General features: G+C 50.0%; 1 protein-coding gene across 1 annotated transcript in view; it reads right to left on the bottom strand.

Moving 5' to 3' along the window:
* LOC144173115 (uncharacterized) overlaps positions 1–12,655 on the bottom strand; it is a 56,681-nt gene extending 44,026 nt beyond the window's left edge. The window contains exon 1 of the mRNA XM_077701629.1: positions 12,255–12,655. Coding sequence (XP_077557755.1) covers positions 12,255–12,539 — 285 coding nt within the window. The 5' untranslated portion in view covers positions 12,540–12,655. The remainder of the gene's footprint in view (positions 1–12,254) is intronic.
* Positions 12,656–16,939: the final 4,284 nt, after the last annotated feature.

Below are 16,939 nucleotides of genomic sequence, written 5' to 3'. Positions count from 1 at the left end.
GTCACTTCTTTTGGCTTCACGGGGTGATGTCACGCTGATGTCCATTTGCTGAGTACCGCTCAGCGCGCTGCTCCCTGGGCGCGATAAATGAGATCGAATTGAATTATGTTCTTCTCGTCGCAGGCCACTAATATTTCAGCCAGGGTATTCTGTTGAGTGAAGGAAGCGAACTGTGCAATACTATTAACGCCGAAAATTGGTGTCAGTGCGTCTTTAAGTGATACGTTGAATTTTGTAGCCGAAAGAACATGCTGCGTCAAGTTTATTTTCAACAGGAAAGTGTTTTTTGCCGGCCTACACGAACCTCACGGACGTCATATCCGTACGGAAATGACATCACCAGAAAAAGTTCCCTCGGCGCGGCGGCCCTAGGATTCGAGCCAACGGTCAGTCTCGCTTACACGGGAGGTGCGAAACGCTCTGCGAACTGAGCCATGAAGTCACGCCCGGATAGCTGTACGAACGCGCCTGATGTCCCTTTATCTAACTTCTCCATTATGGTGGTGCCGTCTAGGAGAGCTGTAGCGAAGTAGTGTGTCATGACGCTAATGAGCGCCGATAGTTGGCGCCTCGATAGGGCAGCGTATAGAAGCTGCTGTGTTTATCTGTCCGCCGCTTATGTGAAACTTTTGAATAGCGCCGCCGCGTTCCACAAGGTGAGCTCGTCGCAACGCAAGCGTCTGGCGTACACTCCACGGAGCAGGACCAATGTGGTCGCACCTCTGCGAAGCGAGCCGCCAGCAGGACGTCGCTTGCTAAGCACAACCACAAGATTGCTGCCGACCCGCAAATCATGCTCCTGTCGCTGTAGCGGACCGTAACTTCCCCAAACGATTCGCCGACAAACCTGTTCGGTTTCGTTCGCATGGTTGGCGAGCGCCTGGGGTTTCAAACCGATTTACGCTAAGTTCCGGCTCGTGTAATCCAGTGTTTAATGTTGATGCGCCTAGCGGTGCCATATCGACGAAATATAAACATAGCGATGTACACGTTCATATCGATGCACGATTACCATTCAAATGCTCCTGTGAAGGCTCATTTCCCTTTCGTGGTTTACCGATTCCAATTAAAAAACGATCAGCCACATTTTTTGTTGTTTACTAGCACCCGTGGGTTCCCTAAACAAGCCGAATAAACAGTAAGCTTCCAGGTGACAGCTTCCCGTTTCAAAGTTGCAGCTAAATACCCACCACTGACGCGCACGTGCTTGTTTCTCTTTGGATCCTGATATCCTTATTTCTGGGTGCCGGAAACGTAAGCTGTCCGTATTGCTGGTGTTATGGCCGGCTATCAGCTTTTTGTTCGATCAGGACTTCTTTCGTTGGGGAAACAAGAAAGGCCTGCACGTGGAATATTTCCCGCACCTTAAGAATAGCCAGGAGGTCGAAGTTCATCCGTAACTCTCGTTTCACCGCAGAACCCGAATTTTAGAGAAAGTACAAGACGTGCAGTTTCAATATTTTCTTGATGTATGAAAAGCAAGGATAAGAATCACGCTCAACAATCACTTACGTTGATGAGAATTTTTGATTGACAAACCTGCGCTTACACGGAGGCATGATTTGCCGGGCAAACAACCGTCCGTGACCTCAACGTGCGGAGCAGCATAAAAATCTTCCACCGCTAAACCTACACCGGCTGGGAGAACCGTAACACAGCCGACTGCTTGGATTTGAGAAATGAGCACCACTGAACTCAGGCGAGTGTGTGCCGATCATGGGAACGATTACCGCAGCCTCTGGATTTTGGAGTCATTCAGGTTCGAAATCGACCTCGAAGCCGCCTAGGCGCCTCCTTCGAGGAAAACAGCGGGTGCATAGGATAATGGATGCTAGCCGGCGAAGACGAACTCGCGACATCGGTACGGGTCCGTTTCTTTGGAGCCTACGCATGCGTTCCTTTCGACACGTGCTGTCCATAACAAGATGGGCTAATGCTAAAGTTGTATAGGATGTCCCGTTCATGAAGGCCTGTCTATCCTGCTTCACTGCATCCGTCGGTCGAGGCTCCCCGGTCCACCGTTCGTGCCGTCACCCATAAGGAATTGCCCTACCATCACACAAGCATTTCCACCAACAAGCTAATGCTCTTATCTCCCTGAATAAATGTTTTATTCCTTTATTCGTTTCCGCCTCCCGTTGGAGGTTGAGTAGTCTGAAGGACCACACCAGATTATTTTTCATAAAAACGCAGAGCTCCCGATTTCATTTTTTCTGCCTTGCGCCTCACAGATCCGCCAACAATGCTTGTGGCGGCAACCGTAGCTCAAGTGTGACGAGTATATTTTGGTTTAGGGTAAAAAATCCCCAGCGTACATTCTTGCTTTGGTGAAAGGAAGGTCGAACCATACAGTTTCGGCCACCTCTGTGAGAGAGAGAGTGAGTAAGCTTTATTTTAAAGACAGATGTTAGAGTCTCAGGAGGCCTCCCTCCCGAGGTAATTACGCTACCCCTCCACTTCCCTCCCCTCTCCTTCTTGTTTTGACCTCCTCTCTTATCCACCTTCAACTTCCTCATCCCCAAACCACCTTCTCCCCTTCTCTCTGCCCCCTGTCACTGAACGCTCTTGTCCACTTCACTTAGCATCGTTTATTTTGCATTACGGGGAGCCTGATTCTGGATGCCAGCGGAAAATGCTGAGGAAAAACATTTTGACCGAGCCGCAGGCCCCCACGTTTGCAGGTGTCCAGCGCACTGGAAACATGTGCAAGCAATTCATACTATAATATACGCTCATCAACACTACAGTTAGACAAACATTATAGCAATAGCCCCAAAAAAAACTGCGCGAGCAAAATCTAAAAAAATAACACAAAAAAAGGACGCAGGGTTTACAAAAGGAGTTACATAGTATTCTGAGTGCTATCACAAGGATACGAAATCATCCAGGTAACAACTGATTTATATAGAATATGCAGAGTAGTGATTGCTACAGGGAATGACTCTACTTCGTTCCCCTTCTTAATCTAATCCGTTGAATCTTCCTAGCTGTTAAGGCAATCTCCCTCATATGCTCGCACAAAGCGAAACCATGTCTCAACAACGAGGTGTTGCTGCCGTGCGCTTTATATCAAGCCACATGTTCACTCGAATCATTAAACGAGTTAATAACCTAACAGAATAAAGAAGCTCATTATTCCAGAAAATGTTTTCGGAGAGATGCAGTAAACACTACGAAGGGAAGCTGCTCCGTTAATGCAGGAAATGATGATAATAATATTGATGATGATGATGATGATGATGATGATGGCTTTGGTTTGGTCAAAAACTGGGCGGGAGCAGGAAGGAGAAGTGGGAGTCCCCCTGAATTCCTCCCCCTTAGATGGCGGCCTGCATCCCTTAGGCGCGTGCTGCATTTCCGGCCAGTTTAGCGACCTTGATGTAGGAAAAGGAGGTGATCATTTTCACGACAATGGACGCTAGAGTCCAGCTCGGGTATGTTCTACGCCTTCTGCTGCATATGGTGCTGTAGGATTATTCATGAGAGCTGTAAAATATTTGAGAACCAGTTACGCATAGACCGCAAACTTGTCGCGAGTAGGTGAACGTTCTTAGGCGTCCTTGTATTGAACGCGATGATGCCATATAGACAAAAGAGCATGTAGAAAGTAGTTCATGAACTGCTGTGAATTCGAAGGCGTCGTTTTGAATACCGGTTTGTGGATTCGACCTTACAGTAAAATGTTGCGGGTCGCGTGATTGTTTAGACTAATGAGTGTTGGTGTCGCGGCGACAGCTTCTGTTTGAAACGTACTGATTTTCTCGACGGGCTAAGGCTGCGCGGGAAATGTGCGCTTATCGCTCATTGAGTTAGCTCGTCTCTGTCGTTGTGCATGTCACATAGAGTTATGTTATGAAACTATATGGTGTGTTCATCTCGCGGTTTGCCTTCAATTACCTGTGCTTGGTCCATCACTGTCTGCGTGTCAGCTCGCCCGTCTTATATGAGCTGCCGGCTCTCCGACGACATGTAATGACCATTAGATACCGATTCACAACACAGAGTGTGGGGTACGTGTAGCGCTGCCTATTTTGTGCGGATCACAGGTCGTCCGCGCTGGGAGCGTGTTTTGCGTTGCTACCTGTAAGTACCGCGGTCCTGACTGTTGCGCAGCATGTGCAAAATTAAAAATAAATCGTTCTGTGTTATTGTGCTATGCACTTTTTTTTTGTTCGTTCGCGGAGCCGTATCCTGCCATTTCTTCATCAGCGGTTTCATGTTGGAAACATCAGCTTGTTTTAACGGTGGCCTGCGGCCTGCAGCGTTGCAGGTCACTGGCGCTGAGGTTACCTGCACGCGTTTTTAATAAAATGAAAGCGTTTTTAGACAACTCTCGCGTAAGTTATTTTGAAGTGAAGGTTGCTAGTAACAAAATATTTTCAGAGCAGCTTTTAGCATGTTTTAAGTTTTATTTCGGCGTAGCGTGCACTGTGGGGTACAATCGTCTTCGCAAGCGGGGCCTTATAAATTGCCGGACTGACTCGCGACTAAATTCGTAGGTATGGAACGTACTACGTACACACAGCGTTCATCAAAATTGACCTAGAGCCAAACTCCTTTTTTGCCCGGTAAGGCGGAACGTTGAATGCGAATTCTCGAAAATCTTGCAAATTTCGGCGGTTTCTCATGTTAACCACGGGTAAATTGTCTGACGGAACAGCTGTTCTTTTAAAAAAATCAGCCTTTTCACCTCCTCGAATAGTTGCAAAGCCTTTTGGGTCGGCTTTTTGTGTCGGGCGATTTCTGCGCTGTTATTATCCTTTCCGTCTGAGATGCGCCTGAAACACTCTGCGCTGAAGTGTACTACAGAACGAGTCCAACGTTCCTTCAAATTTTCAGCTTTGATAAACAGAGCTTGCGTTGGGTTTCCGGCTGCGGAAAGCTATGCAGGCTAATGCCTGATGTGTATTTTGTAGATTTCCACTGCCCCATTGCGCATAATTTCCGCGTGCATTAAAGGAATCTTGTTTGACCGACTAGTGCCGTATAGAAACCATGTATTTTTGTCGTTTGTTACCTCTCTATAGAAACTTGACCGTGGCGCCCCCTAACTTAAGCGGCGCCACCTATAGGACGATCTCCTGGCCAATAGTTCGTTCACATGCACGCCTATCTGTTTCGCCCGTTACTGCTAAAGCACTGGTCGCCTGTACAGGGGGTTACAAGGAAATACGAAAAACGCGGCGCCAGCCTTTGGTGCATGGTGCGCGATAAGATTGATGGATTCACAAGATCCGCGCATGCGCGGTTATCTCACCTTGCTTAGGAATACTGCTCAATGCTAACTTAATGTCTGCTCAATGGGGTGACGTTGCTTATACATTCAGGTGCGCATGTTATCCTCCTGCGGTGCCTAGCGAATTTGCGGCCGCAGCATGCATCACTTCAAATCTAGCCTTCGTGTTCCCTCAAATGTCATCGATGGAGGCAAGAAAGAACACAAACCCTGCGCTTAAAACCACCATCTAGTTTTGAACAAACAAGCGTCAGCTTAGCGCATGGATCTTACCGATAAGTGCAAGCAAGCCTTTCGAACCACTCCTTTTTAACCCCGCAAGCATAATAGACCTTGTCTGATACGAATGGTTTGCCCGCAGCTTCCTGCCTGTTAAGCCGCAATGCGGGATGAAATGAGCGATTCAACACACAAGCGTTGCGCTGAACAGTCCAACGATTTAACATGATGCTGTCTTTTCGTACCCGTAACGAGAGATTCATACGGGGGAAACAAGCCTCCCTTCCCACTTGGCGTATCACGTGACCCCACGTCACGCGTTCGCGCATAAACATGCGAGGTATTTGGCACGAGCGAATGCAGAGGGCCCTCGGAGAGCGGCGCCACTGGTATCAAGTACGATTTTTTGAAGTTGAACAGACAATCCCCTCCTCATCGGAGAATCCTTCGCTGTTGGCGGAATTCTCACCTGTCTGGCAGCACTGATCCCTTGACTGGCTTTTATAGGAATTTCCCATGGACGAAAGAAAAGTTTAGGAGGGAGCATCACTTGAAGGTTGTGAAGCTTAGTCATAGAAGATAAAAAAGGAAAACTTCAAGGGGGCTCCTCCTTCACGTGACAGGCAAGCGGTAGTTCTTTGAGCCTCATGTGGCCGCCTGCCCGCGCTGCGTGCTTGCATCTGCCCGTTCCGTCAGGGTATTCGAGTTTCGGCGACGAGTCACCGTCCCGGGATTTGCGCGCAGCACTGCCTGCAACCCGAAACGCGCAGCGGTCTGATCGTGCGGGCCAAGTGGTTGGACGGAGCGACAGAAAACACGTTTATTTATTCAGCTTTGGGATTCGCCGAAGTTCACGCCGCTGTCGAATTTGTGTCCGCCGCCGTGCAAAAGTGGAGATGACAGAGTACGACATCCGCGACTTACATTTTATTTTACAAAGCACACCGCACTTTCTCGGTTCTGATCATTTTATATTTTCAACTTTTCCGCGCAGGCCCCATTCTACGTAACCCACCGTTTATTTTCAAGGGTGCAGTCAGTCCAGAACTCACGATAGTTCCTCCCAGGCGCAATCTAGCATTCGTTTTTCCCGGAAACGTATAGCACGGATTGAGCAGTCCTCGGACAACCAGTCCGCGTACTGTCTGCGACGTGGGGCTGGAAAATGATCCGTTCTTCTCGCGTCCCCCGAGCCCCATCAGTGGTTCTGCAGCTTTTTTTTCCAATGCATGTGCACTGAAGTACACAGCAACGCACCACAAACGACATCACGACGATGGTGGCACATACACCGTGCCACCATGCCGGAGCACCGATAACGTGACCGTATGCAAATGCGCACGCGAGCGAAACCAAAGATTTTCGCACCACCTCTCACGTGATAGGACACTCCTTACAGCGCTGTGATGCAAAGGGAAGGTGACGCGATAAGTTTTAGAAGAGTGCCAAGCGCAATCGTCACAGTAAATCAGGCAAACGCTGCGTAGCCATAGGCTGCTCCATGCTTGTGGATGTTTATGGTTACTGCCACGTGTTCCAGCAAAGCCGGTCATGGTTCGAACAATAGACGTCAGAAGTCAAATTTGATAGATTGTAGGGTTTAACACGCCGACGCAACGCTAACGTTGAGGCGCGCCGTAGTGGAGGGCTGGGGATTAATTGTGACCCCCTGGGGTTCTTTAACATGCGCCGTAATGTGGTAAACACGGGAGTTCTTGCTTTTCGCCTCCATCACAAAAGTCAAATTCGGCTCGCAGATCATGAGGGTGCTTCCTGAGCAAGGAATCTACGTCTTGTGTCGCTTTGAACAGCGACAGTACATCCACGAAACGAGGGTGAGACCGCAACACTGCCGAAATATGTCTTACGGCGTCTTCAGCAACGCCGGTCGGCTCTACCTTCACCAGATAAAGCCTCAACGGCCTGGTGTTCCGACACTTTCCAGGGCTGGCCCGAGAACTACTTCCCGGCAGAGGACAGGAAAGAGCGCCATCAGGAACGAATAGCCCACAGAGAACTCCCCACACCACCTGATTCTCTTCCGAAGAAGTACGCGACACTCCTAATGCAAGCACAAGCACGCTTCCTACCAAACGACAACTGTAGACCACATTGCCAAGTGTACGGCGCCATACCCACACTCACCCACACTTACTGGACCTGTCCCCGAGCCCACACACCGCAACGTCGCTCACTACCTCATCACATTTCCTCCTGGGAGGCCTGGGTTGCCCACCTCGGCAAGACGACCTCTTCGTGGACAACTCTCCTTCAGCACCTGCTTACCATCAGGGGGAGGTCGTTTGATCTCAACCTCCTAGAGCACGGACCCGGACATGGGTCGTATTATTAAACGTTTTTCTCTCTCTCTTTTTCTCTCCACCAGCAGCCAGCCGCAGCCACTAAATGCTACGGCGGGGCTGAAAGTGGTCAATCATCCATAATGCATTGCGCGGGAAGAGCCCGAGGAGAGGAGAATGCGGCGCCAGAGGAGGTAGGCTTGCCAAAGCTGGGCCACCTGACGTCATGCTCCCTCCTAAATCTTTTCTTCCTCCGTGGAATTTCCCATACGGTCCGGGCAGCTGGACGGGTGGTGGCAGTATACTTGGGGCTCCCCTCGTAATTGGAATGCGCCGCCGCACTGGACAACGCAGTCTTCCGTGGTTTTTGTCGCGTTTGCGCCTGTACTTTTAACGTTTAGGTGTTGTGAGCGGATATGTGCCGTGGAAGGACGTCTAGCACATGTATGCAGCCTTTAGATTCACTAACGACAACAAACTCGCCGAACGCTTCCACAGCCGGTTGCGCGCCTCATTCGCATGGGCGCTTTTTGCGGGCGCTGTACGCCTGGCTGCTCCCGATTTGCGAAAGAAGAAATTTATTAGTACCTATTTCTACTAGTTTAATCTTCCCCCTGGTTTCAATAACAACCGTTTTGACACCCGCCGTAACGGTGGGATACCTTGATAAGTGCGTCTTGAATAGAAATCACTTACGTACGAGTTGTTCGATTACCGTGTAGCCGTGAAATTGTCGCGGCAGTTTACAATTTATTTCTGAAACCGCACACTTCGGGCCTTCAATTTTTCTGAGTGACATCATGGGAGGCTGAGGTCTGAATCGGAACTCCCGCGTTTGCATTGTATCGAGAGCCAACGTTATTCAACCACCTAACACCCCAAGCTACAATGCTTCTCTCTTCTCCCCATTTAACCCCCTGTGTGAAATAAAGGCAGGCATTGGTAGGCTGCCAAGGCCTTAAAAAATTGGGCAGAGTGTTTGCGCTGGCCGGTGTGTTTTATTGCTTAAGCATTGTCGGCCCAGTCATCATCATGAGCCTGTTTGTGTTCACTGCAGGACGAAAGCCTCTTCCAGCAAACGTAACGCAACAAAGATTTCCACCACAACGCAAATCGCGTAATGTCTCAGCAATACATTTAACGTAATAAGAGCAAATGTAAATCATTAAACCAAAAAAACTACAATATGACCAAGCGAAAGAAAAGTCGCCCAATTAGGACAGTGACAGCAAAACCTTTCAAATCTGACAGCTATTGTTCGTTGCAAGAAACGCACGAAAATAAAAATATATCGAAAATAATTAACGTTGCAGTTCAACGTAATCCCGCACTTTCATGCGTGTCTAACAGTTAAGAAAAGAAAACTGAGTACGAACAAATCTGCGCTAAAACTTGATTAGCTGTCTGGATTTATGCATTTAATGCCTCCCAGAAACCGTAAGGTTGGCGAAACTAAAAAAAAAACGCATAAGAATTTTTATGCATTAACAGACTATTGTCAGCATTTCTGCAATTTTTTTATAGCGTGGGTTTTGTTTGATCCTACAACTTGTGACAGCGGTTTCGGTGCGGAGCAGTTTTTTTAACCAAGCGTATACAAAACGCGACCGGAGCATTCAGTTGTGGAACGGAGGGCTGGTTTTTATCATGCTTCTGTCGCTCGTCCTTCAGCCACCAAGTAACTGTTCTTTTTTTGAAAAACCATTAACCGGCTACCCAGCAACAAAGTCTCATTACAGGCATAACGCAATGCTTTTCCGCCTCAAGACATATCTCGTCCTTCAGCCACAAAGTAATTGTTCTTTTTTTCAAAACTATTAACCAGCTAGCCAGCAACAAAGACTTATTACAGGCATAAAGCAATGCTTTTCCGCGTCAAGACGTACCTTTTCGCTGTCATTGGGAATTTATCTGTAAACGTTTCCCGATGGCTGTTGCAAATGCATTTATGTGAAATTAACTACGTTTTCACCGTGAGTATCGAAGTAGCGCCGTCCCTTAGCCTTTATGTTTTGGGGTAAATCTTATTAGCTGTCCAAGCTTTGTTTTTTGCTCGTCCGTGAGGCCAATTTCTTCACCAACTGCAAGCGTACTTAGATCGGCTGCCCAGGCTGGCTTTCCAGGAGCATTTAGCTACAATATATTCCTCGATGCGCCAAACTGCGCTGTGAGAAAAATTTCCGCAAAGAGAACGGATTTCCACTTCCCGCTGAACTCCCAGCTTGGGTGCTAAGCTTAGTCAGAGATTTGCAATTTCTGGGTATGGGCGTAAATTATACAAATTGCATGCCTCCTAAAAGTCGCCTCCACTCAAGATTTACTGATCTGAAAAAGTCCTTGTGGTTATCGAGGCTCCGAAAGCCGCACCGCAGGAGGACGACAGAAAGCCATGAGCAAGCTCGCCGCGCTGGCCGCCGCCGGAGGAGGAGGAGGAAAGAACTTTTATTATGAAATAGAGTGCGTTAAGCTCACGATGGGGTGGCTCCTCTTCACGGGTTTCATATGCTTCCAGGGCTTCCCGGCCCCTGTGGATCAGTCGCAGCTGGTCTTCCAGGGCGGGGCCGGATAGCAAAATCTCCCATCGCTCGTCAAGGGTAAGGATAGTAGGGGGATTACTTATGGGTATAGGTGGGGAGCGGTCTTTTGAGAAATTGCACTCTCCTATGACGTGCTGGAGGGGGCCTAGTGCATTGCAGTGAGGGCATCTGTTCTCGTGTATCTCTGGGTACATTCTATTGTGCAGACAGGGGGGGGGGGGGGGTGTCTGTATATCGGTTGTTCGGCTCTAGTCAAGGAGTGGTGGGTTCTTCCTACCGTCCATGACGTCTTCCTACCGTCCCTGTAATACTTGACTATATCTGTGTAACGGGTGATGGGTTGCCATTTCCTTCCCTCCTCCCCGGTGGCCCGGGAGTTGAGGGCGCGGGTCTGTTGATGAGCATATTCGTTGCCCTCAACAGAGGATTGATTGATTGTAGGGTTTAACGCGCCGACGCAACGCAGGCGATGAGGCGCGCCGTAGTGGAGGGCTCCGGATTAATTTGGACCACCTGGGGATCTTTATCGTGCGCCGAAAGCTCGTACACACGGGCGTTTTTGCTTTTCGCCTCCATCAGAAAAGCGGCCGCCGCGGCCGGGAATCGAACCCGCGACCTCGTGCTCAGCAGCGCAACGCCTTAGCAACTCAGCCACCGCGGCGGGTGCCCTCAACAGAGGAGTCGGCTGGGACCCAAACTAATTCGATTTTTTGTTTAGGAGGCGTACCTTTTTCGAGGAGTTTTACGCCGCCGGCATTCCACTGACGAGCGGTTCCACACGGCCGGCGCTATTCGCTGAAGCGAAGGTGGTGCCATACCGTCTCCGCCCGGTCCCTATACCGCTGATGTGAGGTACGTTGGGTACAGCGACCGAATGCCAGAAACTTCGGCCCGGCGTTTTCTCCGTATCAGTTATCAGCACCAACTACGACAAGAGCGAATCGCGAAAAGCGATGAAAGAAAGTTGCCAGACGGGCGAAAAGCACTTGCGAGCACAGCCAAATCCCTGCCGTGGCCGCCACGGATCCTGGCGGCGCCGCTCAGGAGGGCACGCCGCCCACGCATCTGCCGGCTGCCCCTCATGTCTAGGCACGCATGAGTGACGTGCGATCACGTGATAGGCGGCGCGGAGAGGATCGGATGGATTTTATCCCCCGCATGAATGCCCCTTAACTGGCTGTGGCACTGAAAAAGCCTCCAGCACGAGCGCAAATCTTTAGAACCTGGCAGCTAGATTGCGCTACGCTTAGGGCAAGGCTAAAACGGGGCTTGTTGGTTATACATCTTCTTGAACCGCGCTGTATGAAAACTTCAACAGATAAGGGAAGAGCACAGAAGGAAGGAACGAAGCGCTTCGTTCCGTCCCTTTGTGCTCTTCCCTTGTCTGTTGAAGTTTTAAATTAATACAGCGCTGTTCAAGAAAAAATACGCTTAGAGGGCTTTGCCCTATTTCTTTGCTTACCGCTGTGGCATGAAAGTCTTCAGATTCGTGTTTATTCGTTGTCCTTTAATTCCATCAGCACATCTTCCTGTGAAGGCCAAACGGTAGGAAGCAAATATTCGGCTTCCTGGGCAAAACTTAGGTGTGCACCAAAGGAAAGTTTAAAGCTAATTTGGGCTAGCCGTATCACTTTTTCCCAGCCGTCTTATTTCGCATTATTACCAACACGGAAACGCCGATTTTTGTGTAACGCGTCCATCCTTTTCCGAAGTTCTCGGAATCGCAGTATGCCCGCCAGTTGTTACCGCATCAAAGCGTCCGAAGGGAGCATCGATTCAATGGGGAGACATACGGGAGATTGACGGAGGTCCAAGACACAAAATACTCAATACAATCGCAATTCACGTCCCCCGAAAAACGTACAGACGAGACCTAAAAAAACTTGTTCTCTTTAGTAAAGGAGCCATGCCTATCCCCATACAATAATTCGGGTGGTTCCGCCCCCACCCATGGATCCTCACCTTTCTCCCCAGTAGCTGCTCGACCTTGTACTCCTTCCTGGTGACGTCATCTCTGTCACAAACATCGCCGTCCAGTGGACAGACACACTCCGAAGTGCTGGCGCAGCTCTCATAGCACGGTTCGCAGAAGGCGTGGCCACACATAAGAATGTAGGTCAGTCTCGGAATGTTGCCACACGCACTGCAGATTCTGGACGCAGGAATGGGATCCACAAACTTCAGGGGCCTCCTTTCAAGGTGTTCGGAATATCCAACCAGTGCGAACTCCTGTCTGTTATGAGCCATGTTCAATGGCGTGCACAGACGGAGGGCGTATGCGCTCACTCTACTCGTTGCAGGGCATCTGATATGCACGACAAAAATCAGCCGCCTCTCGAAGTCTGCGGCTGACGCGCGTTGTTTGGTTTCCGAGAAAAGAGCGTCGATAAGCCGCCGTGGCTGCACCGACCACGACCAGCGCATGATAGATAAGATGAAGGCAACCCCATAGTGCCTGAACAATCTGCTTTCGCTCACATTGAAGAAAGGGAATTTTTAAAGACAACATCATAACGACAATCTGGAGCTGTATAGGCTAGCTGCACCATCGCCTCCTGTATTTTTTTAATGCCAAACGCATCGCCCGCTTCAAAATGGGAAGGACTAGATCACCTGTTTCGCCCACATATCGCAAGGTGGGGACGTGAGCTTAACCGGGATCACCTAACAGTAACTTAATTCGAGAGCGGCTTGTGCCTGGTTGCCAAGGCAACCGACGTTTTAGATTACTGAAGTTGCGGAGCTCTGGCCAGCGATAAAAAACTCAGCGTCGCGCCGGAGCACATTTTTCCGACGTTATCGCTTTCTACCACGCTTCGCCCCGACATTAACCGGTCACGTGACTAAAGCGCTGGGAAGGCTAGCAATTGGGGGAGAGTGGCCGGAGTAGGGCTTGGTTGGCCGCTGGGGTCAGATGCGTTTGGCATTGATAAAATACAGGAAACAATGGTTGCACTGATGTTTTCAGCCCAAGCAGCAGTGTCCTTTTCTATATCATGGTGGTTGGGGACGTCACTTCTATCGTGAAAGATACCGTCTTCAACTCGGGCTCTGTTAGTAGCCTTTAATTTACGTAAGCTTCGGCGCTTTTACCCTACCAACAGCCATGATTAACCCTAGTGCCGCTAGATAAGATAACAGAGTATTGGCACTCTGTTCTATTGTTTCTTGCCGCCGCGGTGATCATTCGTCAGTTCGCATCACGTGACATTTGTTTACGCCACCAACGCGGATGGGCACCGCCATTTTGTGGTTTATGCATTTTCTGTCGGTCAACAGTGGCAGTCCCAGCTTGTCCTCCCTACTCTGCGGCTGCGCGCTACTGGCGCCGTTCCGAACGCGAATCACAGATAACGCGCTTTGCTGCATTTCACCTGCAAAAGTGTGTACAAAGAGGCCATGTTTTGTGCGTCTTCGGCAGTGTTGTGTACCAATGACCTTGTCAAATTAAGAGGTGAGGCCGCAAAAGCGGCAATCTGGCAACACCAGAATGGCCACCGTTGCTCACTTGCGTGCCGCAGTGACAGAACTCTGAATCTAGTGACACTAATTAACCCGTTGAAGTAGTCGTTTCGGGCGGCGTCATGATAACAAAAACCGAGACAAACGACAAGTTTCAGTGGCGCAGATGACAAGATAATAAAAAATCTAAGTGAGACCCTACGTTTTCATCACGCTTGTTAATCTTCACGGCTCGCCTCAGTGTCACCACCGTTGACCGCTGGCACTTCCCCCTGCAGAAACTAGGGTATAACTCGTTGAGAATGGGTCACTCCTTTAACGACGCCCTAGCATGTCCCATAGGTGACTTTATTAGAAACAGGCGGTACAGAAAGTGTGTCCCATGACCGGCCCGTCTACGGCCGCTTTCTGGCATGTTCGGCCAGCGTCCAGATTCTGGCAGCCACTGATCATTCGTTTAACAGCCAACTTTCGGCAACCAGCGCTGCGGTGTTTCTTCGGCCGCCGGTGTTCAGACACACAACGGCAGGTACCCGGCTGTCAAATATTAAGTTCACTTTCGGCTGCCGATGTTCATACAGAAAACGGCCGAAGTACGGCCTTGGGACATCCCTTTTTTCTTTGGGAAGCGGTATTCAGCCGAAGCACGGAAAGCGAACGGCCACAGATTATTCGTATTCTTGTTGCCGTTAGTGTTCGAAAAGAGACCGACCGGAGCGCCGCTGCCGCGCATCAGCTCTTTCAACGGTTAACCGCGCGCCCGGCGGCAGAATATTCGTTTTCTTTAGGCAACCGGCGTTATGATGGACGCCGGCCGACGTACGGCCCCAGAATGTACGCTTTTTATTCCGTTAGCGGTCCTAGGCCTAATCACGGCAAGCGAACGGCCGCAGAATATTTGGCAACCGGTGTTCAGGAGCAGACCAGCCGACGTAAGGTCTCAGGTTATACGCCATTCTTTCGGTAAGCGGCGTACAGCAAAATAACGGCATGCGTCTGGGCGCCGGATCTCATGCCCTATTGGTTGAAAAAAGACAGGATGGTGTAGGAGCGGTTTTTTCCTGGGTGAAGATGTTGCATATTCTGCGCCGACGTCACCATTCCGTGGCGCGCACGGTTACGTGCGCATCTTTCTTTATGTCGCGGCGGCAGCTATCGCCGCTCCTCTCCCTCGTCCCCCTTCCTCTCTTACGTTCGAACCACATATAAGCAAGCCTGGCTTTGACAATAAAGGGACGTTCTGCTCTCTTGCTGACCGGCGTAAGCTCTGTTCTTCGGCGCGCCTTTGTGCGGCCCGAGGGATGCAACAGAAGAAAAAGCCGTTAGGGAGCTAAACGACGCAGACACGTTTAATCCGCTCGGTGCTTCAACGTTTTAAGTGAACGAACTTCGTTTGTCAAACAGTAATGAGTGGTTATAGGTGAACGGGAAAGGTTCAAAGACTCGCTGGAAGTTACGAGGTAACCTTTTAGGCCATCGTAATGCCATGTATTGCAAGAAGACTGTGCCACACGGGCGGGTGAGCTAAGCCTCGGCAGTCATAGCCGCTATACCCCTCCCCGCCCGCCGGCTTCGACGCATAACTCCACGCTATTCGCCCCTTTAATAAAGGCAGAGCATTGGAGACATCGACCCGGCAGAGATGTCCGACCCGAGATGGCCGTGGTTCACCGAAAATAATTGATTGATTGTAGGGTTTTAACGCGCCGACGCAGCGCAGGCGATGAGGCGCGCCGTAGTGTAGGGCTCCGGATTAATTTTGACCCCCTGGGGCTCTTTAACGTGCGCCGAAATCTCGTACACACGGGCGTTTTAATTGCGAATGCATTTCTTAGTCGGGGGTTGTCTTGCGTACGTTGGCCGGCGTCCGCGCAGGTGTTATCTCTCCGCTCCCGCGCGCGCCCTATCAACGGATGTGGCGCGCCTAGCAACCGGGCAGGTGGTGAGCGGCGGAGGGTAAAGAGAGGAGGAGCGCGCGCGGGCATGTGAGGCGCTCGCATCGCGGAGCAGCGGAGGGTAAGCGAGAGGAGGAGTGTGCGCGGTCGGGTGAGGGCGCTCGCATCGCGTAGCTCGCTCGGGCGGAGAGAGAGAGCTCGGGCGCTCATCCTCTCCGCGCTCGGACTATGAACCATGCACACCAAGCACTCTATGCGGTGTCTCTCTTCCGGCTCCGCCAACACGTGCCCCACTACCATTCGCGGGAGTTGCATTGATCTGGTCTTTACGCGAAACTGTGACGCGCGTATGCTTCTCAAAGACCCTTTGACCGTGCACTTTAGCGACCACAAGGCGGTCATTGTGGCCGTCAGGTACAACGATAACACAAACAGGTGCTGATGAATGAATAAATGGGTACGTTCACACTCACGGCTCTCTTCATTTAATTACGCCATTAATAATAATTACTCGCAGCGCACTCATCGGTGCACCCAATGAATTCGTATTTCTGCACGATCCCCTTAGGGGAGGTGGGGGGAGTTTTTGCTTTTCGCCTCCATCAGAAAAAGGCCGCCGCGGCCGGGAATCGAGCCCGCGACCTCGTGCTCAGCAGGGCAACGCCTTAGCCACTGAGCCACCGCGGCGGGTGGTTCACCGAAAATAACTGGCCTTAAAGGGCGTCAAGCAAGCGGCCACCACGCAGGATTTCAATCGGTGCCATCTCAAGGACTCCCCACCAAAGAAAGGCAGGGGCGCACAAAAGCGCAAGTTTTCGATGATTCTTCTTACAATAATACTGCGAAAAACAATGTTGCACTATTTTGTTGGTGATAAACGTAGAAGAGGCTAAGCTCATGCTCACCTTCGTGCACTGCACTTTGATACTTCCTCGGATTTTATGACTGCTTAATTAAAACCAAGTGTCGTTTTAAATTTGCGATAACAAGAGAGCCTTGTCAATGACGAAGCCTGGATGCTAATATAGTTCTGTGTATAAAGGTGAGCTTAGCTACACTTCGGATATGACTCATTTTGTTAGACATAATTGCCAGCATCGTAGCAAACACGGATTTCGTCAGGTTTTTCTTGCTCAACGCAGATTGCTGAGTTCACGCACGATTTCGCTCTAGCAATAGATAAAGTTGAAGTAGTTGACTGTATTTTCTTAGACTGCAAAAAAGCATTTGGCGGTGTTCTATATGAGCTTCTTATTAGTATATTGCGGTCTATAAACTGAATGAATCGGT

Source organism: Haemaphysalis longicornis, unplaced genomic scaffold (assembly GCF_048455015.1).
Source record: "Haemaphysalis longicornis isolate Haplotype H1 unplaced genomic scaffold, Haemaphysalis longicornis Haplotype H1 scaffold_29, whole genome shotgun sequence".
Lineage (NCBI taxonomy): Eukaryota > Metazoa > Arthropoda > Arachnida > Ixodida > Ixodidae > Haemaphysalis > Haemaphysalis longicornis.
This window is presented reverse-complemented; position numbering and strand designations above follow the sequence as displayed.